General features: G+C 41.2%; 2 protein-coding genes and 2 non-coding genes across 6 annotated transcripts; 2 read left to right on the top strand and 2 right to left on the bottom strand.

Annotated features, from left to right (window-relative positions):
• Positions 1-894: 894 nt before the first annotated feature.
• Positions 895-967, top strand: trnak-uuu (transfer RNA lysine (anticodon UUU)). The gene has a single exon. It is a non-coding gene; the product is annotated as a tRNA-Lys (tRNA).
• A 5,925-nt stretch (positions 968-6,892) lies between these two features.
• Positions 6,893-6,965, top strand: trnak-uuu (transfer RNA lysine (anticodon UUU)). Its single transcript has one exon. It is a non-coding gene; the product is annotated as a tRNA-Lys (tRNA).
• Positions 6,966-7,565: 600 nt separating this feature from the next.
• Positions 7,566-15,078, bottom strand: LOC115821068 (adenosine deaminase-like). 2 transcript variants are annotated; one of them, XM_030784825.1, is made up of 11 exons: positions 15,046-15,078; positions 14,096-14,157; positions 13,660-13,782; positions 12,782-12,925; positions 12,536-12,651; positions 12,008-12,132; positions 10,490-10,561; positions 9,087-9,188; positions 8,658-8,725; positions 8,241-8,370; positions 7,566-7,811 (listed from the first exon to the last, which is right to left on the bottom strand). In XM_030784825.1, exons 1-11 carry the CDS (start codon positions 15,076-15,078, stop codon positions 7,707-7,709), a joined length of 1,080 nt encoding a protein of 359 aa, XP_030640685.1. In that variant the 3' UTR covers positions 7,566-7,706. The 2 variants fall into 2 exon arrangements, with proteins under 2 accessions (XP_030640685.1, XP_030640686.1); XM_030784826.1 differs by lacking the exon at positions 10,490-10,561.
• A 1,243-nt stretch (positions 15,079-16,321) lies between these two features.
• On the bottom strand, positions 16,322-23,700 carry LOC115821016 (adenosine deaminase-like). 2 transcript variants are annotated; one of them, XM_030784758.1, is made up of 11 exons: positions 23,668-23,700; positions 22,715-22,776; positions 22,291-22,413; positions 21,239-21,382; positions 20,969-21,084; positions 20,382-20,506; positions 18,950-19,021; positions 17,835-17,936; positions 17,411-17,478; positions 16,995-17,124; positions 16,322-16,567 (listed from the first exon to the last, which is right to left on the bottom strand). In XM_030784758.1, the coding sequence occupies exons 1-11, from the start codon at positions 23,698-23,700 to the stop codon at positions 16,463-16,465; spliced, it is 1,080 nt and encodes a 359-aa protein (XP_030640618.1). In that variant the 3' UTR covers positions 16,322-16,462. The 2 variants fall into 2 exon arrangements, with proteins under 2 accessions (XP_030640618.1, XP_030640619.1); XM_030784759.1 differs by lacking the exon at positions 18,950-19,021.
• Positions 23,701-24,164: the final 464 nt, after the last annotated feature.

Below are 24,164 nucleotides of genomic sequence, written 5' to 3'. Positions count from 1 at the left end.
GGTTATGCTAATGCCAGTACAATCCCACGTGCTGACCACTAGAGGGGGTGATGGTATCAGTAGAGACACTCGATCAGTGGAGGTGTTTGACTATTATTGGACAGGTTGATGTTAACTAGGCAGTGGATGGCCCGGGTGTTATGATTACGCCTACACAATAAAACACATCTTAATAATGTTTGACTATCCTTTCTGTGGATACCGTAACCTCTGTTTCACCCTCAAACCAATCTCTGGCTATTCCAGTTGTCGAGGACTACATACTAAATGAAAAAACATTCAGTCAGTTTTAAGCCAATAACTTAATACGCTGCCTACAACCCCTAAAATGTGATGATGATGTAGGCCTACATGATGTTGTTTGTTCGAATAAATACCCAAATCAAAACAGACTAGTGAGCTGTATTCTCATAAGCTTCCAGAAACATACAATCGACCTCTATGTGGCCACCCCTTCCCCTACCTCTGACTGTCTTTGTCTTTTTCTCTCTGTCAGATTCGAAACGTTCATACAGGTAAGGAGTGCAAGAGCGAAGAGGTAAACGTTCTTCGCTTTCTGTAAAAGTAAAATGGCTAGTGCTACACGTCTTAACTGGTATTTATCCATGCCCAACTTGAGTGTAATAGCTTTCGATAATGCTGCCAATCAACGTCCTCTTTGTCGAGTGAAAATTAAAAATGCAATTATATCGTCAATTTAACCATCGATAACAAATAAAGCGTTAGGGTTAGTCTGGTATGACTGTTAGAAAAAAACGATATTTTGATCGTTTGTATGTATTTTTCTCTTTTGTAGATACAACCAAGGTTTGCTCCATCACGACAGTTGAATGTATAGTTAAATTAGAGGAGATATGATTATTAACAGCCAAATTAGTCGGACGTTAAACACGAGCCCGGATAGCTCAGTCGGTAGAGCATCAGACTTTTAATCTGAGGGTCCAGGGTTCAAGTCCCTGTTCGGGCGAAACTTTTCTGCAACTAACACCTTTCGGGCCGAGTGCAGAAATGGCATTGAGCTGTTACACCCTGACGTCTTATGTCTCTGTCACTCTCCAACCCTCTGATCATCTAACATTTCATGGCATCCAGTCTGAAGACCTCAGTTTGAAAATTAAGGTGATAGAGCAGACTGGAATGGTCCAATGGCGGGGGATGGGACAGAGGAAGTTGACAGTTATAGAGAGAGCAACATATGTTTTATTTGATGGTCTGTCTTCACATTGTGCAAAGCAGAGAATACACTCACAATGAAGTGTGTGAGAGAGGAATTCTTATCTAATTAGGCAAAACACACCGGTGTGACACTGGTGTGACACTGATTGACTCCTTCTTCTGAACACTGGACTCTTCATTTTATTCTGGACTCGGAGGTTCAACAAGAGCAGAAAAAATGGACAATATCACTTAAATGCTCAACATGAAGCCATTACAATTTTCCTTCAACATACACCCCACTGATGTTCAGTTAATGCTTCTGTGTATTATGGTGTCCAAGCATTTCTACACTTTCTTTCTTTCTTTCTTTCCTTCTTTTTAGCTCAGCAGGAGCACATATACATTTTTAACCCACATGGCTTCTTATTTACTGAATATACTTCTCATGATTTAATGTTGTTTAGAAAATTAAATATAAAACAATGCAAAAAGTTAGCCAAGTATTTCCTCTCCTCAGCTATGTAAAGTCTTAAATGAACTTAGTAACACTCACAGCACGTTCTTTTTTTGGCATTCACTGAACACTGTGGTCAGAGTGTAGGGGTGAGGTGAGAGTTTCCAGCCAAACAAAACAACTGAAAACTTTCCAACACCCAGTCTAGGTCACCACAGACATGTGTGTTGTTTACTGGTCACATGCATTTGGTGCATCTGCACAGACAAGTTTTTGCTTTCAACTTAGTTGTTGTTCCTACACTTCTGCTTTAAGAAAATAATTTAAACATAATTTGTCTTCCTGCAGAAAATCTCTCAGGAGTGTATGTTTTCATTGTGTATGTTTTGGTGAATGTTTTGACAGCTTCAGTGTAAGAAAGATCTAAAATAAATTGTGTATACTGAAACTTTATTTGTCCGTTTGTTTGTCTACTTGTATGTTTGTTTGTTTGTTGTTTGTTTCAGTCGTCTCAAAATATTCAGTTCCTATTACTTGACTTATTAATTCCTTAGCAATTCTCAATTATTAAGAGTTAAATATTTGTGAGGGGGTGCCATACTTTAATATTTCATGAATGTCATTGTCTTCATTGTTAAGCTGAAAACTCAATTCCTGTCTGTCGAACTGGAACTCATCAGAATTTCTTTTGTATTTTACATTAAAGCAGCAAATTAAATACAAATAGAGGATCGTTTTTGTTGTTGTCGTCATTGTCGTTGTTTGTTATTCCTTTGTTTGTGTTGTTCTCAGAAAAACTGTACAAATGTTTACCCAAACTTCTTAACACATACATAAAGAAAGAAACGAAGGAAACATAGTGGTTTAACTGTTGTGGCCACTTCTCACGCAAAGACGGGCCTTGTGCGCAAAAGCTGATTTTGTGAGCAGATGAGAGCTGAGGGTCGAAGTTGCTATCAGTTCGTGAGATACGATGTTGTTTGTGCCTTTGTCACTTCGCAGATCAACGGTTCATTTGAACGATGTGGTGAAATCACGTTCCATTCTGATGGGGGGAAAAAAAGACATTACGGACGTCGCGCGCAAAACCGCAGCAGAGCTGGGCAGACGCACGCACGTACAGTAGTGTATCGGTGTATTGACCTTAGATGCTCGCATTAGTGAAAACATTTGTGAGGGACATGGCTTGGTTTGTCATTCTCATTCTTTCAGCCTTCACCGTGAGTAAGTCGTTTTCATGCAATAACCTGGTTTATAAATTTGTCAAAATATCGTATTATTTAAATGATTGCGGACTTTCTTGTTGATACGGAAAACACTGAATTAATTTAATGTTAAATCGTGTTGCATGTTTTGATACTGCTTCAAGTTTTGGTTACATTTTCATTTACATGCACTTTCAGTCATCTCAAACTTTAAACACAGTGTTTCAATGGAAAGAGTGTTGGTTAATGATTTCTCTTTGCAGGAATTGAGCTAATTTTATTTATATTTAATCATTTAAATCCATGTCATTGATTTGCATGGTTCCCTTTGTAGATGCCAGTCGACTAATCGTTTCTACGCCGGGTGGTGAAGTCTCCATAACTTGCCCTTGTTTGAAAGACAAAGGCTGCTTTGGCGACCATGTGCGATGGACGCGAATAAGTAATAATGGAACAGTAGAAATGATAGACACAAAGTGTCAGAAAACACACTGTCGGTTTACTAGTAAAAAAATAAACGATTCCCAAGTCCAGTTGACTGTACAGAAAGTGGAAAAGAGCGACGCGGGGCGTTATTTTTGCGCGCCGAGGATCAGCACTAGCATGCAGTTTACGGACGAAGGAAACCTACTGCATATCGGAGGTTAGTCGTCACACCAAACAGTGAATTAATCAGAAGAAGTCGTGAAATTAAAAGCTGAGAAACATGTAAAATTGTGCTTATTTCAAGTTTTACAATTGTAACCATTGCTTTTCTTTTCTTGTTTGACCAGTTTAATTCTAAATGCATTTTTCGGCTCGGGGCCTAATATTAAACCAGAGCTGGCATGTTTGTTGAAAGCGATACAACATTAAGAAATCTTATATTGTTAATTTTACAGTTACCACATTAAATCATAAATATTACATAAAAGCGAAATGTGTTGTATTTTCAGAGGAGATTATCTGGAAGAACAACAGCAAAGTTATGTTGTTTAATAAGGAGTGCTTCAGCGATTCACCCGAACCGTCACAAAAAGCACTCAGGCGCCACACTGAGCTTCGCTGCTTAGTGACGGGTTTGAGTGCGCCAGTAATGGACATAAATTGGAGGTCATCGTTAGAAAGTTCGGAACGGGGTCAAATTATTGAATGGAGGGAGGCTAGTGATGGGTAAGTAAAAAAAACTAAAGATCTAAGCGGTTGCTTTACTGTGTCATTAAAGTGTAGAAGTTCTGATCTCCAGTTTTGTAATTTTTCTGTTGTCAGCGTTAGTTTTGACAGATCACATGCGTAGTAAGCTAAAGAAATGACCTAAAATCGTCTTCAAAATGAAGCGCTTCACAATGCTGATAACGTGGATAGCCTGAGTCAGATTATTAAATGCCGTTTTCATTGAAAACGAAAATAAATAATTATCGCGTTAGAAGCTTAGATTGATCGAAGTCCTATTAAGAGTTACATTTATTCCAATTTGCATGTCTCTGAAAAGTACAACTCGCGCTATCTAACGTGCCGTTTCAAACAGGTTCCAAGTGATGAGCCGCTTACAAGTACAAACTCCCGCGGGTCATCACCCCAACAGCAATAACTCTCATCTCAGTTATAACAGTCTGTATGATGAAGACCCGGATGTGGAGGAGTGGTGGTGTGAGGTTCATGTTGGAGACAATAACACACATAAGAGCAACATGTCCTCATTAAATAAGGGGAACAGAAAAGTAACGGGTAAAACACACACACACACAAACACACCAGACAGGGTGAGGTGGGGATTTGTTTGTTCAAATGTAAACAATCTAAACATTTACAGTTATGATTAGATGATTAGTTGTATTTTGCCAAATGACATTTTATTTCAATGAACTAATATATTTAATATTTCTTTACTTTCTTGTTTTCTTAATATGTTTCTTGTTCTAGTACTGTGGATCTGTATTTACTGCAGTTTCAGCGTGATACACTGTCTTATACTAATGCTTGTCTGTATTTCCTGTAGTTTCAGAGTGGTGTGCTGCTATGTCCTATGCAGCCATAGCACTCAGTACAGTGTGTGTGATTCTCCTCCTTATACTCATCTCTCATTGGCTGTGTCAGCAACGCACAGGTGTGTTAATCTTCACAGCAATACTTGGAAAATGAAAATATGTTGATTCAAAAATTTAAAGAGGGTTTGAGATCATAGAGAGAGAGAGAGAGAGAGAGAGTGAGAGAGAGAGAGAGAGAGAGAGAGAGGGAGAGAGAGAGGGAGAGAGAGAGGGAGAGAGTACAAATTATCAGTTCACATCTTAAAGACAGTGTTTGTGTTTTTCAGGTTTACGGGCCCCAACATCAGAAGTTCAGGTATGTTTCTTGAAGAGCAAACTAACTTCTGATTATTATGTGAGATCACAGGATAAGAGTTTATTTTGTTTTTGCTTTCTTTAACAGGACAACAGGCAGCCAGGAGCCACATACGCACACCTCGATTTCACACAATCAAAGTCTGGTGGACGACGCAGAGAGAGACACATCAACACTCAGGAGGAGACGTCTTTTTACAGCCAAGTTAAATGTGAGTATAGTGGATTGCAGTACTGATGCTCGTTAATTATAATAAAAAAATAAACCCTGAGGAGATGACTTATAATAACATTTTATGCACCATAGTGTACTATAAATGGGTTTACAACAACATCCCATGATAAACTGATTAAGTTAAATAAACAGTTTGACACATGCGCCAATATCGTACATACATAATTTGCTTAACAGTTGTTTACCATGCATTGTTATTTTTATTAACACATCAGCATTTTTGTATTTTGTGGGACCTATAAACTAGCGACAGTGATTGTGTTTTTCAGGTTCAGGACAGTCAACCTCAGATGCTCAGGTATGTCTGTGTGTGTGTGTGTGTGTGTGTGTGTGTGTGTGTGTGTGTGTGGGCGGGTGGGTGGTAGTTGTGAGGGAAAGAGAGATAATGAATGGTCTTTCTCCTTTTTCACTGCACAGGGCAATAAGCAGCCAGAACTAACATACACACACCTTGACTTCAAACAACCGTCGGGATCAAAGTCAGGTAGACGACACAGAGAAAGACACATCAACACACAGGAAAAGAACTCGCTTTACAGTCAAGTGAAATGTGGATAGAAGCTACAGTATAAAAAAAATAATGTTATAGAAATAGTTTCACTAATGGCTGTAACGGGAACTGTGAAGAGGCATGCCAATATAATCTATGATATATTGTGTCGTTTAAGTCGTGGGAACTTCGATACGTATCCTGATACAATGGCATCTTGAGTTGATTTTTTTTTTTTTTTTTGGTCATTCTATTGGTAATGATACATCTTGGTACATTATTTTTGGTACGAGTTATTTCTGAAATCATATGCTTCGGGACTGTTTGAAATTGTTCACTTTTTCTGACTTATTAAGTGTGTCTATCAGATTTAACTTATTATTTGAGCTTCAATTAATCGAATTTTACAATAAAATATCAACAAGCCATTTTTGTGTGTTTACAACCTATCTGCCTTATTATAATTTTTGCCTCCTTATTAACAGAATATAAGAGAGATTGCCTAAAATATATATTGTTAATCGTCTGTAGCCTAGTTGTTGCTACATTATTCGTTGTGAGTCGTACACCCTCACTGCGTTTAAATTCCTCTGCGCAACATGAAATGATTTGAGTTATTGGTTTATGGTATGAACAGTTATTGCTTCCGTTTAAATCTGAGAGCTTCTATATTTCGAAAGTTTGAAAGCCTTTAAAAGCAAGCCGATTTAGCCGTCTGGACTTTCACATTCACATTTGTACATGTGCTTCCAAATTTAAACATATCATCGAAGGCGCCTTTCGTTTCCCTTGTACCCTCACGATTTTTACGACTGCCTGATGTTTTGCTAGCGACCGAGGAGTCGTCGCATGGAAATTGTGAAACGATTTTCTTTTACCATAAAAGGTGACTGAAGCATTTTAAATTGGGCGGAACTAAACTCAGTATTGTGTCTATCCGAAGACATTCTTGTCATTTTCACCAAGTTCAGCAAGGTGGCGTGCTGCCATCAGCTGGTTGTGAGGATTACTGCAACTGTTTCCCGCAGCGCCCGGATAGCTCAGTCGGTAGAGCATCAGACTTTTAATCTGAGGGTCCAGGGTTCAAGTCCCTGTTCGGGCGAAAATTTTCTACCGCACAAAACGAGGCGTTCAAAGACAGCTGCCAGAGACTCCTTATGAAAAAAAGGAAAAAAATAGAGAAAACCAGAAAAAGTAAAAATCTAAAAACTTTGCCGAGGTCGTACAGATGGCATAGAGCTTGAAAAACTGCTGTGCGCACTGGATGACAGTTACCTGTTTCGGTTCAATTATTCAAGATCATTTTGGTTGCTCCTCAGAAACCCTCGACTGCATTTTATTTATTTGAAAGTTTTCGTTTCCTACCACCTCTTGGCAAGGGGCCCTCATAGAACACTTTTAATAACACTATTAAGGTTTGGGGGGGCTCAATATTACATTCTTTCATAGGGCCCAAAATTTCTAGAGATTTAGGATTTATGGAGGTTTGTGGAGACCCACCGTCCAGCCCTCGCCTTAGTATTTGGGAGCCGAAAGCTTTCATCTTTAGAACATTATTACCGAGCAGAGAACAAAATCAAACGTCATGAGCAAGAATTTGATCTGCTGGGTTATACTTCTTTATTTCTTGATATTGTCGTTAGCATTTTTTTTTTTTCCTTTTAGTTTTTTTTTTCTTTCTTTCTTGTTTTGTGTGTGTGTGGATGTCTTTGTAAGTACGTGACAGCTTTCGTTACTAGGGTAACCCGGGTAAGCAGCGGCACATCTGCCCGGGCTGTTTGCTGTTTGTTTTTTTGTTGTTGTTGTTGTTTTTTTTTAAAAAGGCGGCTCTCAGGTCATTGGCTCAGGGAGACGCATCTCCCACCATCCCATAGGCTTCACACAGCTGACGCAGTAGCTCCCTCTTCTCTCCCTCAGGTAAAAAGCATGACTTTGCTGCATTCACGTTCTGTGAAAGACAAGAGTTAACAGACTCTTTAAACCCAAGCCGAACGTGCATAGCTCTGTAATTACAATTAAATATTATACCAATTGCATCGTTAATTATAATTACTCTGGTAATGTGAGAGCTTTCAGATTTACTGCATTTCGGAAATAGAAATAGATGCTAATTGTGCAGTGAAAATCCCAGACTTTCATGGAGTGCTCACCACTGATAGAAAATTTTTACAACACACATGTATATATATACTTTTTTATTTTTTTAAATTTTTTTTTGAGTTTACATCAGAGTTTATGTTATACCTTGCTGACCCACATTTTGAGGTAACAAGGTGGAGTCTTAGCAGGATGGAAGTGATTTATGCTTTCATACGTTGCTATGGTAATTTCAAGCGTGCAGATACGATGAAAGAGATCTTGGGGAAACCGTGATTACCACTCTCTTGAATTCATCCTCTGTGAAGCCCATGTATTTCTGCGCGACCTCATAATCTAGATTCAGGTTGGAGTTCAGAACCAAAGGGTCATCTGTGTTCAGCGAGTAGTTGGCCTTGTCCACCTGGAACCTGGGAGTGTAATATAACAGAAGAACGAGAAGAAAGATAAACATGTCAATTACAATAAATAACACGCAGTTTTAACACTCCACACACCGACCATACACTTCCAGTTCACCACTGACGTGGCAGTGAAGCCCATGCTGGTCTCATCAATGTAAATTTAAAGTCTATGATCTAAATGTTAACCACAGTCGGCACATGTCGGAAGCAGATGCTGGTGGTGTGCATTGTGTTAGGAGACGGTGCTAGAGTGTAGTGTGTGTTAGAAAACTAACACAATGCCAGATTCTCACCTGATAAGAGGATGTTTTGTGAAGTCTGGATCACAAGCCCCAGTCTGTCTGCTGGAGAGCGGACACATCTGAAATACGAGACACACAGAATGCTCTCAGTGACCTTAGAACTGTCTGTCACCATGGTAATGCTCACGTCATCTGGGTGTAACTTCTCGTTCAGTTGAAAATCAAATGGTGGACTGATTAAAACTGAAGAGAGCACGACCAGATCTTTTTCAAGTGAACCTCAAAACCCGCCACCAGGGGGCAATACAAGCTCATAGTACACACAGATTTCCTGATAGATTTCCTGACGTGTTTCCAGCTGAGCAGCACAAGACAAGAACAATAACAGTGCTCAGGGTCAGTGACAAGGCTGAATGAGGGCTCTTTGTATACAGATATGTTATACTATGTGACAGTGTTGGACATGTTTTGTTTGTTTACCTCGAAATGCATGTTTTGGTCCAGTAATCGTTTGTACAGTGCTTGGTCCTCGGTGACGTGGTAGCCGTGACCTATGCGCTCTGCTCTCAGAATCTCGACAGCCTCAGGGGACGGAAAAAAATAACAGTTAAAAAAAGAAAAGAAACGGCCCTGAAGCCCAGCCCAGCATCAGTTCATAAGGCCAGCTGATTCTCTCTCTCACACTCTCTCTCTCTCTCTCTCTCTCTCTCTCTTTCTCTCTCTCTCTCTCTCTCTCTCTCTCTCTCTCTCTCTCTCTCTCTTTCTCTCTCTCTCTCTCTCTCTCTCTCTCTCTCTCTCTTTGTCTCTCTCTCCCTCTCTCTCTCTCTCTCTCTCTCTCTCACTCTCTCTCTCTTTCTCTCTCTCTCTCTCTCTCTCTCTCTCTCTCTCTTTCTAGTTGTTATGAGTCTGGCTATTTTTAGAAGGTCACGTGGTAAAAACTCTAACGTTGTCAAGGCAGCCTACCGGGCCTCTGAGCTGTGCTGTTTAGGGCTGATCTGTTCCCAGTCTACTCTGTGAAAGCTGGATAGCAACTCATGTACAACTCTGTCTAGCTGTCAAAGAAGAGGTGAAGGCATGTCAGAACCAAATCATCTTTCACCCATATAGAATGCATTGTATACCTGTTTCTGGGTGTGTGGGTGGAGGGGGGTAGACATGTATGTCCATTTTACTCTCCTTTGTCCCCAATTTTTGACACTTTGTTAAACGTCTCCCGCAGGCTTAGAAAGAACTTGACAATCTCTCGTATTCATGAATATCTAAACTCAATGTCCAATGAGTTTACATTTATGAAAGAACATTGTACAGTACTTTTACTGTGATCTGTAGGATATTGTGTCTCTGGGTGATGTATGTTTTTTGCTGTGATCTGTAGGACATTGTGTCTCTGGGTGATGTATGTTTTTTACTGTGATCTGTAGGATATTGTGTCTCTGGGTGATGTATGTTTTTTACTGTGATCTGTGGGATATTGTGTCTCTGGGTGATGTATGCTTTTTACTGTGATCTGTAGGATATTGTGTCTCTGGGTGATGTATGTTTTTTGCTGTGATCTGTAGGATATTGTGTCTCTGGGTGATGTATGTTTTTTGCTGTGATCTGTAGGATATTGTGTCTCTGGGTGATGTATGTTTTTTACTGTGATCTGTAGGATATTGTGTCTCTGGGGGTTGTGTGTTTTTTACTGTGATCCGTGGGATATTGTGTCTCTGGGTGATGTATGCTTTTTACTGTGATCTGTAGGATATTGTGTCTCTGGGGGTTGTGTGTTTTTTACTGTGATCTGTAGGCTATTGTGTCTCTGGGTGATGTATGTTTGTTACTGTGATCTGTAAGATATTGTGTCTCTGGGGGATGTGTGTTTATTGGGAAAGAGCACTCACCTCCCACACCACTGAGGCCGGACCCACTTCCCCTGCATGCACTGTTCTGTGGATCCCAGATCTAACTGCTTCCTGTCAACAACAGTTTCCATAAAACACACACACACACACACACACACACGAACGCAGGCACACACACACACACACACACACACATACACGAACGCAGGCACACACACACACACACACCTCCATAAAAGCCAAAGGATGCATCTGGATTTCATTTCAACGCTGCCACTGTATCATCTTTCAAGCCTTATCTTTCAAATACACAAGCATGAACGTACAAAACAATGCATGTGATTACTGTATTGTGTTGTGTTAATTCGACACACGTGCAATCAAGTTTATCAGAGCACTTTATCAGTTTAACTCTGATTACAAACAGCAAAATGCGCTTGTTTAGACAGCATTTCAAGCCTCCGGGCCTCCGGTTTAGATTAATGTTACAAACAGATGTTGCCATTCGCTCAATATTAGCCTTTATGATGATGATATTCCCAGAGGGTCTCACTGGAGAGTTATATTTTCTTAACCAGTGCTTTATCTAAAGAAAACTATAAGTACATGAGGGTACGATTTCACACTAAGGCTAAACATGCCTCCACCTGTTCAGAATGAAACTCAGGCAGCAAGAAAAATAAGCTTATGTTAACAGTGACCATGTAATGATGACACAGTAATAACAGTAACAACAATATCAGGTCTTTTTCAATACATTTCAACCTCTTAAATCATAAGCAACTACGAGACAAGTCACAGCAAAGAAGGACGCACAACTTCCTTTGCAAAGGAAGCACAACTTCCCTGCAGAGGTAGCACAAATTCCTTTGCAATCTGACACCAGCAAAGGTACAGAACCTCTGATACCTATAAATGAACTTTGAGCTCTTTTGGGGGCAATCACTGAATTGATAATAAAATAATAACAAGTAACGTTCATTTTCTTTCCCATTAGCAAAGAGAGAAATTATACTCTTCTTCCAGTAGATTTAGAATAGCCTAAAGAAAGACTGGTAGTGCTTCATTAAGGGTTTTTTTCAGCTAATTTTACTATGGACTTTCTCACATGTTCACTATACTTTTTTCAAATGGCTTCCACAATAACCAGTGCACGGGGATTATTTAATGACCTCGTAACTGTGCATAAATACACTCAGAGTCAGTTGTGTGAGGCGTGTAAAGTCTAAAGTCCACATTATGCATGCTAATGGACATGATGCTGTTGTCCTTCTCGAATGTTCAAAGGTTAGCATTATTATGCTAATACGCTCATGTCTTATTTAATAACCGAGAATCAGTGTTTGCAAAGAGAAGAACGCTCTTTCATCAAAACGTGGCTGCATATCAGGAATGCTGTTAGCTTAGTTTCTCAACTTTCCACTCTAGACTAAACCAGTTTTTTTTTTTTAATACGCTCTGTTTAGCATGGTGGGAAGCCTTTATCTGCACCTGTTCTTTAGAAAACAGCAGAAAGGAATGTTGAGTGGGGATGAGACAGGTGAAGAGGATGGTTACCTCATAAGCTCTCCTGTGTCCAGGGTAAGACTCTGTGTCCATCAGCTCATCTCCTGCCAGGTCTATTCCCACCACTCCATCATCACGGTACTTCTTACACAACTCTATCACGTCTGAGGACCAGTCTGCACAGAACAAAAAAACACACACGCGCGCGCACACACACACACACAGATAGGCATACAGACAGACAGACACACACACAAACATACACACACACACACACACACACACACACACACATACACACACACACACACACACACACACACACACACACACATAGACACACACACACGCACACACACACACATAGACACACACACACGCACACACACACAGATAGGCATACAGACACACACACAGATAGGCATACAGACACACACACATACAGATAGGCATACAGACACACACATATACACACACGCACACGCACACACATAAACGTTTGTGAACAGGGACCTCGAGGGTGGTAGACTTGAAAACGTGCCCAGTGTTTGTCTGGTTTACAGTTTGACGAGGAATTACCCGGCATGTGACGCATGCAGCACAGGATGGACCTGGCTTTGGTTTTAAACGCCTTCTCCCCTGCACTCAGGCCCCGGTTCACCAAATTCACCACTTCATCAGGCGTCAGGTCCCCTCTGAACAGAGAAAGAGGCAACACAGCCATGCAGAGCGTCGTCGTTCATTTGAGCACAATCTTTTGAGTTTTATGGGTACTTTTTTTTTTTTTAGATGACATTTCAAAATTCACATGACGAGAACCCTCACTGTTTCTGCTGCCAAGGTATGGGCTCCACGTCCGTGTTGGCCAGAAGGTGGGGGCTGTATCTGACCTCCACATAGATCACTCCCTGTTTGGCTTTGTCCTCCACAAACTCATAGGCTATTCGCTTAATGGCTTCCCTGTCCCCCCTGTTAAAACAAACGTATAACCAAAGTGAGCCGAAACTTCATATCGCAAAGATAAAAAAAAAATAATACGGAATGAAGAAAGAAGCATGCAAAAAAAAAAAAAAGAGACTGATCTGGAGTCTGTTTGTTTTTACGTGGGGGTAATTTAATGACACATAAAAAGATGATCTGGGATCAGTGATATTTTTGCTCTGGACTCTGCACTGGCTTGAGCCAGTGCTTCTCTGGACAGAGCAATCCTATTGAAGATTTCATTTGGCCAGAGTTAAAAACTTTACAGAATGACAGTGATGTGTTGTACTTGGCCCAAACACCCCGCCCACGGTCTCTATACCGCCAGGTACAGCGCTGGCCCAGGCTACAGCAGTGTAACAACTACTGTCTACTGATGTTATAACCCACAGAGACCACTTTGGTTTATTATGAAATGAACGCGCTAAACTTTTATCTTCAAACTCTCAGTATCTTGAAATGAGAAAGATATTCACATTATCTATTCATATGCTCAGGTTATTACTGTAATATCCAGAGCTGGAGAGTGAGATATGTTTCCTCAGCATCGTCGCTGAGATCAGTCTTTGCAAAGTCGTTGAGCCTGACCTGTATGCCGCTCTATTCAGTTAAATAAGAAATTTACATCATCTCAAACCTCATTAAATTCTCATAAAACCCCATTCAAGGAGAAGAAGCTTTTATTTCATCTCACTGACTGTTTAAGATGTTCCGCTACTCACGCAACGACAGGTACGTAATGGTCGAATTTGCTGAGGAATTCCGTGAGCGTGGCAGGTTCCTTTAACGAACATACATCTCTCATCTCATCCACTGTCGCCGCAGGCAGGGTGATTCTGCGCCTCCTGTATCAGTCAGACCACAGAGTTATAAAATGACAGCACAAAACATACTGCACTTCTTATACTACTATGAGGATTTGATTTTTTTACTCTCAGTCAGAATTACGGGCATGGAAAATTACAGCACAGGATATATAGTTTACTATACCACTGTGAGAATTTAACTCTTCACTTTGAGTAAGTATTAAGACTATGTAAATGTAATTTATGGCACACAAAATGCTTTAAAAAAGTTTCTCTGCTTTTCTTTCTATTTTAAGTATAATTCAGTCTGTGCTTATTAAGAGAAAGCCCAAACTGACGGAGCTTTACTGACTTCGCAACATCCATAATGGTCTCCACTCGTATCGCTCCATCGAGGTGCACATGTAGCTCCACCTGCAGGTTAAGAGATGACGAAATAATCGTTAACCACACCGGAATCCCATATGTTATGTCAAGCATAACCATGGAAACCTGTGCCAAACTAAAAACGTAAAGCCTGGGACTTAACCTTTGACCTGAGCTGTATACAGAGCATGTGTGGACAGCGCAGTCGCTGTCCTGTGCTACTGAGCAGGGTCTTGACTGGCAGGTTACCGTGTGCCATGCACGGATGGAGTGAGAGACAGGGATAAGAGAGAACTGATCCCAGGCCAGCGTGTGGCGGCTCCTGGGAAGGCATATGTGTCTGGCTTTGTAGATGAGTCATAAATATCGACGACCTGTTATTACACGTGTGTGAGCGTAGTAATGCGGGACTCATAAAATCACTCGACACAGCTTTCGTCACGATTGAGTCACAACTGAAAAGGCTTCTGCTCCAGTCCTGAAGTAAAAGTTTTGCTTGTTTGTTTGTTTTTAATCAGTGTCAGTACAGTGTGTGACGGCGCTGTCGACTAGATCTGTTTTCTCACAGTGGTGACTCACGTATAGACACGTTAAGCATGTATGCGTTGTGAACTGTTTGCTGATTGATTCTAATGTAAATAAATCCTTGTGTAAAATAAGGTTCTGTTCATAGTCACGCTCTGAAACTGCTATGAGTGCATCTCATCTGTCAAACAGTAAAAAACAGTGCTGTTGAAAGGAGAAAATGTATAAATTTGTCATGTCTCCTCAGCTGGTTAACTACAGTGCATTCCAGTTTTTCCGCCTCATGTCCTTGGCCAATGAAGAACAGAGACATTCATAAACTTGTCAATAATTCACACACTAACAAGAGCAAATGCGATCCACTTCCACATTCCCTGTTCACAATCATTTCTCACCTTAGTCTCAACTTACCTTAGGCTTGTTGAATGCGAGTTGTTCTGCCATTGTTAACTCAATTGCTTAGCTTACGAACTCACGAACAGTGGCCTCACTTTCGATAAGGTAGTTCAACCTGTTTTTAATAACAGCACTGACATATTGCACACTGGAGCGCACGCTTTGCCACTCTGACTGTAGCTACTACCATATGTCAGTTCTATCCACATACAACCACGCCTAAAGTGACCAAACAGCCGTGGACATGTTAAATTTATTAATATGCAAATTCGCGAGTAACGCATCAAATAGGTGATTCCTTCCAAGCCAATCGGGCATGATTTGTCCAGATTCACACCTCACCTGTAGTATTTTATTTCAACCTAATTTCAGGCTTTTTTTGGGGGGGGGGTATCGTTTTTAGGCTCTCGGTAACCTGAAATGTTTTCAGTTGTAACTTTTGAGGTGCCGGATTTAACTGTCACATCAGCACACAGCTGTTACATTTCCCTTGCGCCTCTTCCCGTTTTCTGATTGCCTTATGTGTCGCTAGTGACCAAAGGGTCTCCACTCGGAGTTAAAACAGAGGGATTTGATTTATTCATCATAGAAAATTAGGGACATATTAATTTGTGATCGGGGCATTTTAAGTTTTTAGAACTTTGGCGAGGTAACCGCAATCTTTTCTCCTCCCACAGCGCTGCATGCTGCCACCCCTCGGTTCGAATACATATGTCAGTGCTTACAAAGATATAACCCGGATAGCTCAGTCGGTGGACCAACAGTTTTTTGATCTGAGGGTCCAGGGTTCAAGTCCTTGTTCGGGCGAAAATTTTCTACCGCACAAAACGAGGCGTTCAAAGACAGCTGCCAGAGACTCCCTATGAAAAAAAAGAAAAAAATAGAGAAAACCAGAAAAAGTAAAAATCTAAAAACTTTGCCGAGGTCGTACAGATGGCATAGAGCTTGAAAAACTGCTGCGCGCACTGGATGACAGTTACCTGTTTCGGTTCAATTATTCAAGATCATTTTGGTTGCTCCTCAGAAATCTTTCGACTACATTTTATTTATTTGTAAATAAATTTGTAAATTTGTTATTTATTTGGAAACCCAGCATCCAGCCCTCGCCTTAGTATTTGGGAGCCGAAAGCTTTCATCTTTGGAACATTATTACCGATCACAGAACAAAATCAAATGTCATGAGCAAGAATTTGATCTGCTGGGTTATACTTCTTTATTTCTTGATATTGTCGTTAGCATTTTTTTTTTCCTTTTAGTTTTTTTTTTCTTTCTTTCTTGTTTTGTGTGTGTGGATGTCTTTGTAAGTACGTGACAGCTTTCGTTACTAGGGTAACCCGGGTAAGCAGCGGCACATCTGCCCGGGCTGTTTGCTGTTTGTTTTTTTGTTGTTGTTGTTGTTTTTTTTTAAAAAGGCGGCTCTCAGGTCATTGGCTCAGGGAGACGCATCTCCCACCATCCCATAGGCTTCACACAGCTGACGCAGTAGCTCCCTCTTCTCTCCCTCAGGTAAAAAGCATGACTTTGCTGCATTCACGTTCTGTGAAAGACAAGAGTTAACAGACTCTTTAAACCCAAGCCGAACGTGCATAGCTCTGTAATTACAATTAAATATTATACCAATTGCATCGTTAATTATAATTACTCTGGTAATGTGAGAGCTTTCAGATTTACTGCATTTCGGAAATAGAAATAGATGCTAATTGTGCAGTGAAAATCCCAGACTTTCATGGAGTGCTCACCACTGATAGAAAATCTTTACAACACACATGTATATATATACTTTTTTATTTTTTTTAATTTTTTTTGAGTTTACATCAGAGTTTATGTCATACCTTGCTGACCCACATCTTGAGGCAACAAGGTGGAGTCTTAGCATTATGGAAGTGATTTATGCTTTCATACGTTTCTATGGTAATTTCACGCGGACAGATACGATGAAAGACATCTTGGGAAACCGTGCTTACCACTCTCCTGAATTCGTCCTCTGTGAAGCCCATGTATTTCTGCGCGACCTCATAATCTAGATTCAGGTCGGAGTTCAGAACCAAAGGGCCGTCTGTGTTCAGCGAGTAGTTGGCCTTGTCCACCTGGAACCTGGGAGTGTAATATAACAGAAGAACGAGAAGAGAGAGTAACACGTCAATTACAATTAATAACACGCAGTTTTAAAACTCCACACACCGACCATACACTTCCAGTTCACCACTGACTTGGCAGGGAAGCCCATGCTGGTCTCATCAATGTAACATTAAACTCTATGATCTAAATGTTAACCACAGTCAGCACACGTAGGAAGCAGATGCTGGTGGTGGTATTGCATTAGAAGACGGTGCTAGAGTGTAGTGTGTGTTAGAAAACTAACACAGTACCAGATTCTCACCTGATAAGAGGATGTTTCGTGAAGTCTGGATCACAAGCCCCCGTCTGTCTGCTGGAGAGTGGACACGTCTGAAATACAAGACACACGGAATGCCCTCAGTGACCTTAGAACTGTCTGTCACCATGGCAATGCTCACGCCATCTGGGTGTAACTTCTCGTTCAGTTGAAAATCAAATGGTGGACTGATTAAAACTGAAGAGAGCACGACCAGATCTTTTTCAAGTGAACCTCAAAACCCGCCACCAGGGGGCAATACAAGCTCATAGTACACACAGATTTCCTGATAGATTTCCTGACAGATTTCCTGAGCAGCACAAGACAAGAACAATAACAGTGCTCAGGGTCAGTGACAAGGCTGAATGAGGGCTCTTTGTATACAGACATGTTACACTATGACAGTGTTAGAGGTGTCTTGTTTGTTTACCTCGAAATGCATGTTTTGGTCCAGTAATCGTTTGTACAGTGCTTGGTCCTCGGTGACGTGGTAGCCATGACCTATGCGCTCTGCTTTCAGAATCTCGACGGCCTCAGGGTTCGGAAAAAATAACAGTTAAAAAAAAGAAAAGAAACGGCCCTGAAGCCCAGCCCAGCATCAGTTCATAAGGCCAGCTGATTCTCTCTCTCTCTCTCTCTCTCTCTCTCTCTCTCTCTCCCTCTCTCTCTCTCTCTCTCTCTCTGTCTTTCTCTCTCTCTCTCTGTCTTTCTCTCTCTCTCTCTCTCTCTCTCTCTCTCTCTCTCTCTTTTCTAGTTGTTATGAGTCTGAGTCACGTGGTAAAAACTCTAACGTTGTCAAGGCAGCCTACCGGGCCTCTGAGCTGTGCTGTTTAGGGCTGATCTGTTCCCAGTCTACTCTGTGAAAGCTGGATAGCAACTCATGTACAACTCTGTCTAGCTGTCAAAGAAGAGGTGAAGGCATGTCAGAACCAAATCATCTTTCACCCATATAGAATGCATTGTATACCTGTTTCTGGGTGTGTGGGTGGAGGGGGGTAGACATGTATGTCCATTTTACTCTCCTTTGTCCCCAATTTTTGACACTTTGTTAAACGTCTCCCGCAGGCTTAGAAAGAACTTGACAATCTCTTGTATTCATGAATATCTAAACTCAATGTCCAATGAGTTTACATTTATGAAAGAACATTGTACAGTACTTTTACTGTGGTCTGTAGAATATTGTGTCTCTGGGTGATGTATGTTTTTTGCTGTGATCTGTAGGATATTGTGTCTCTGGGTGATGTATGCTTTTTGCTGTGATCTGTAGGATATTGTGTCTCTGGGTGATGTATGCTTTTTGCTGTGATCTGTAGGATATTGTGTCTCTGGGTGATGTATGCTTTTTGCTATGATCTGTAGGATATTGTGTCTCTGGGTGATGTATGCTTTTTACTGTGATCTGTAGGATATTGTGTCTCTGGGGGTTGTGTGTTTTTTACTGTGATCTGTAGGATATTGTGTCTCTGGGTGATGTATGTTTGTTACTGTGATCTGTAAGATATTGTGTCTCTGGGGGATGTGTGTTTATTGGGAAAGAGCACTCACCTCCCACACCACTGAGGCCGGACCCACTTCCCCTGCATGCACTGTTCTGTGGATCCCAGATTTAACTGCTTCCTGTCAACAACAGTTTCCATAAAACACACAGGCACATGCACACACACACAGGCACACACACACCTCCATGAAAGCCAAAGGATGCATCCGGATTTCATTTCAACGCTGCCACTGTATCATCTTTCAAGCCTTATCTTTCACATACACAAGCATGAAGGCACAGAACAATGCAGGTGATAACTGTATTGTGTTGTGTTAATTCGACACACGTGCAATCAAGTTTATCAGAGCACTTTATCAGTTTAACTCTGATTGCAAACAGCAAAATGTGTTTGTTTAGACGGCATTTCAAGCCTCCGGGCCTCCGGTTTAGATTAATGTTACAAACAGATGTTGCCATTTGCTCAGTATTAGCCTTTATGATGATGATATTTCCAGATGGTCTCCCTGGAGAGTTATATTTTCTTAACCAGTGCTTTATCTAAAGCAAACCATAAGAACGTGAAGGTACGGTTTCACGCAAAGACTAAACATGCCTCCACCTGTTCAGAATGAAACTCAGGCAGCAAGAAAAATAAGCTTATGTTAACAGTGACCATGTAATGATGACACAGTAATAACAAGAACAACAATATCAGGTCTTTTTCAATACATTTCAACCTCTTAAATCATATGCAACTATGAGACAAGTCACAGCAAAGAAGGAAGCACAACTTCCTTTGCAAAGGAAGCACAACTTCCTTTGCAATCTGACACCAGCAAAGGTACAGAACCTCTTATACCTATAAATGAACTTTGAGCTCTTTGGGGGCAATCACTGAATTGTTAATAAAATAATAAAATGTAACGTTCGTTTTTTCCCATTAGCAGATAGAGAAATTATACTCTTCCTCCAGTAGTTTTATAATAGCCTAAAGAAAGACTGGTAGTGCTTCATTAAGATTTTTTTTCAGCTAATTTTACTATAGATTTTCTCACATGTTCACTATACTTTTTTTGAATGACTTCCACAATAACCAGTGCACAGGGATTATTTAATGACCTCGTAACTGTGCATAAATACACTCAGAGTCAGTTGTGTGAGGCGTGTAAAGTCCACATTATGCATGCTAATGAACATGATGCTTTGTCCTCCTCAAATGTTCAAAGGTTAGCATTATTGTGCTTATACACACATAGCTTATTCAATAACCGAGAATCAGTGTTTGCGAAGAAAAGAATGCTCTTTCATCAAAACGTTAGACTGGCTGCTTATCAGGAATGCTGTTAGCTTAGTTTCTCAACTTTCCACTCTAGACTAAACAAATATTTTTAATAAGCTCTTTTTAGCATGGTGGGAAGCCTTTATCTGCACCTGTTCTTTAGGAAACAGCAGAAAGGCATGTTGAGTGGGGATAAGACAGGTGAAGAGGATGGTTACCTCATAAGCTCTCCTGTGTCCAGGGTAAGACTCTGTGTCCATCAGCTCATCTCCTGCAAGGTCTATTCCTACCACTCCATCATCACAGTACTTCTTACACAACTCTATCACGTCTGAGGACCAGTCTGCACAGAGCAAACAAACACACACGCGCACACACACACACACACACACACACACACACACACGCACACACGCACACACATGCACACACACATGCACACACACATACACACACACACACACACACACACACATACACACACACACACACACACACACAGATAGATAGGCATACAGACACACACACACACACACACATACGCGCACACACACACACACACACACACACACACACACACACACAGATAGATAGACATACAGACACACACACACACACACACACATATGCACACACACAGGCATGCACACATACACACACACACACATACACACGCACGCACACACATAGACACACACACACATGTACACACACATTTGTAAGCTGCGTGAACAGGGACCTTGAGTGTGGTAGACATGAAAACGTGCCCAGTGTTTGCCTGGTTTACAGTTTGACAAGGACTTACTCGGCATGTGACGCATGCAGCACAGGATGGACCTGGCTTTAGTTTTAAACGCCTTCTCCCCTGCACTCAGGCCCTGGTTCACCGAATTCACCACTTCATCAGGCGTCAGGTCCCCTCTGAACAGAGAAAGAGGCGGGACAGCCATGCAGAGCATCATCGTTCATTTGGGCACAACCATTCAAGTTTTATGTGCATTTCTTTTTTTTTTTTTTTTTAGAAGCTTGTAGATGATATTTCAAACTTAAACGTTTACTTGCTGAGAACCCTCACTGTTTCTGCTGCCAAGGTATGGGCTCCACATCCCTGTTGGCCAGAAGATGGGGGCTGTATCTGACCTCCACGTAAATCACTCCCTGTTTGGCTTTGTCCTCCACAAACTCGTAGGCTATTCGCTTAATGGCTTCCCTGTCCCCCCTGTTAAAACAAACGCAAGACGGAAGTGAGCTGAAATTTCATATCGCAGAGATAAACAAAATAACACAGAATGAAGAAAGAAACATGCAAAAAAAAAAACAACAACATTACTCTCCAAAAACTGTTGAGTTGTTCAGTCCTATGGTGATTTTACAGATGTCTGAGATGGATAAAAAGGTTTTTAGCACAGCCTAAGCTGTGTCAGCACTCTAACACACAAAACGCATTAATGTCAACCCTGTTTTTCGGGCTAGAAAGCAAAACTGCGAGAGACTGATCTGGAGTCTGTTTGTTTTCATGTGGGGGTAATTTTAGGACACATAAAAAAAAATGATCTGGGATCAGTGACATTTTTGCTCTGGACTCTGCACTGGCTTGAGTCAGTACTTCTCTGAACGTACAGAGCAATCTAATTGATTTTATTTGGCCAGAGTTATAAACGTTACAGAATGACAGTGCTGTATTTAACTTGGTCCAAACAGCCCGCCCACGGTCTCTATGCCACCAGGTACAGCTCTGGCCCAGGCTACAGCAGCGTAACAACTACTGTCTACTGATGTTATAACCCACAGAGACCACTTTGATTTATTATGAAATGAACGCGCTAAGCTTTTGCCTTCAAACTCTCAGTATCTTGAAATGAGAAAGATATTCACATTATCTATTCATATACTCAGGTTATTACTGTAATATCCAGAGCTGGAGAGTGAGATAGCGTCGTCGTTCCTCAGCATCGCCACTGAGATCAGTCTTTGCAAAGTGGTTGAGCCTGACCTGTATGCCACTCTATTCAGTTAAATAAGATATTTGCCTCATCTCAAACCTCATTAAATTCTCATTAAACCCCATTCAAGGAGAAAAAGCTTTTATTTCATCTCATTGAGTGTTTAAGATGTTCCGCTACTCACGCAACGACAGGTACGTAATGGTCGAATTTGCTGAGGAATTCCGTGAGCGTGGCAGGTTCCTTTAACGAACATAGATCTCTCATCTCATCCACTGTCGCCGCGGGCAGGGTCATTCCGCGCCTCCTGTATCAGTCAGAACACAGAGTTATAAAATGACAGCACAAAACAAACCACTATGAGGATTTGATTTTTTTACTCTCAGTCAGAATTACGGGCATGGAAAATTACAGCACAGGATATATATTGTTTACTGTACCACTGTGAGAATTTAACTCTTCACTTTGAGTAAGTATTAAGACCATGTAAATGTAATTTATGGCACACAAAATGCTTTAAAAAAGTTTCTCTGCTTTTCTTTCTATTTTAAGCATAATTCAGTCTGTGCTTATTAAGAGAAAGCCCAAGTTGACGGAGCTTGACTGACTTCGCAACATCCATAATGGTCTCCACTCGTATCGCTCCATCGAGGTGCACATGTAGCTCCACCTGCAGGTCAAGAGATGACGAAATAACCGTTAACCACACCAGACACCCGTATGGTACGTCCAACATCACCGTGGAGACCCATGCCAAACTAAAAACGTAAAGTAAAGCCTGGGATTTAACTTTTGACCTGAGTTGTATACAGAGTATGTGTGGACAGTGCAGTCGCTGTCCTATGCTACTGAGCGGGGCCTTAACGGGCAGCTTGCCGTGTGTCATGCACGGATGGAGTGACAGACAGGGATAAGAGAGAAGTGATCCCAGGCCAGCGTGTGTTGGCACAAGGGAAGGCGTGTGTGTCTGGCTTTGTAGATGAGTCATAAATATTGACGACCTGTTATTACACGTGTGTGAGCGTGGTAATGCGGGACTCATAAAAATCACTCGACACACTTTCGTCACGGCTGAGTCACCACTGAAAAGGTTTATGCTCCAGTCCTGAAGTAAAAGTTTTGATTGTTTGTTTGTTTGTTTGTTCAGTGTCAGTACAGCATGTGACAGCGCTGTCGACTAGATCTGTTTTCTCACAGTAGTGACTCACGTATAGATATATTAAGCATTTATGAGTTGTGAACTGTTTGCTGATTGATTCTAATGTAAATAAAATCCTTGTGTAAAATAAGGTTCTGTTCATAGTCTGAAACTGCTATGAGTGCATCTCATCTGTCAAACAGTAAAAAACTGTGCTGTTAAAATGTGAAAATGTATACATTTATCATGTCTCCTCAGCTGGTTAGCCATAGTGCACTCCAGTTTTTACACCTCATGTCCTTGGCCAATGAAGAGCAGAGACATTCATAAATTTTGTCAATAATTCACACACAAACAAGAGCAAATCCGATCCACTTCCACATTCCCTGTTCACAACCATTTCTCGCTTCAGTCTCAACTTACCTTAGGCTTGTTGAATGCGAGTTGTTCTGCCATTGTTAAATCTATTATCAGCTCTGTCTGTCAAGGAAATTTCTTAGCTGACGAACTGACGAACCAGTGGCCTCACTTTGACTAAGGAAGTTCAACCTGTTTTTAATAACAGCGCTGACATATTGCACACTGGACTCTGAACCAGAGCCCACACTTTGCCACTCTGACTGTAGCTACTACCATATGTCAGTTCTATCCACATACAACCACGCCTACTCAAGTGACCAAACAGCCGTGGACATGTTAAACTTATTCATATGCAAAGTCGCGAGTAACGCATCAAATAGGTGATTCCTTCCAAGCCATTCGGGCATGATCTGCCCAGATTCACACCTCACTTGTAGTATTTTATTTCAACCTAATTTCAGGCTTTTTTGGGGGGGGGGGGGGGGGGGCGGGGGTATCGTTTTGAGGCTCTCGGTAGCCTGAAATGTTTTCAGTTGTAACTTTTGAGGTGCCGGATTTAA

Source organism: Chanos chanos, chromosome 9 (genome assembly GCF_902362185.1).
Source record: "Chanos chanos chromosome 9, fChaCha1.1, whole genome shotgun sequence".
Lineage (NCBI taxonomy): Eukaryota > Metazoa > Chordata > Actinopteri > Gonorynchiformes > Chanidae > Chanos > Chanos chanos.
The sequence above is the reverse complement of the archived record's forward strand: the minus strand, read 5'-3'. Positions and strand labels throughout refer to the sequence as shown.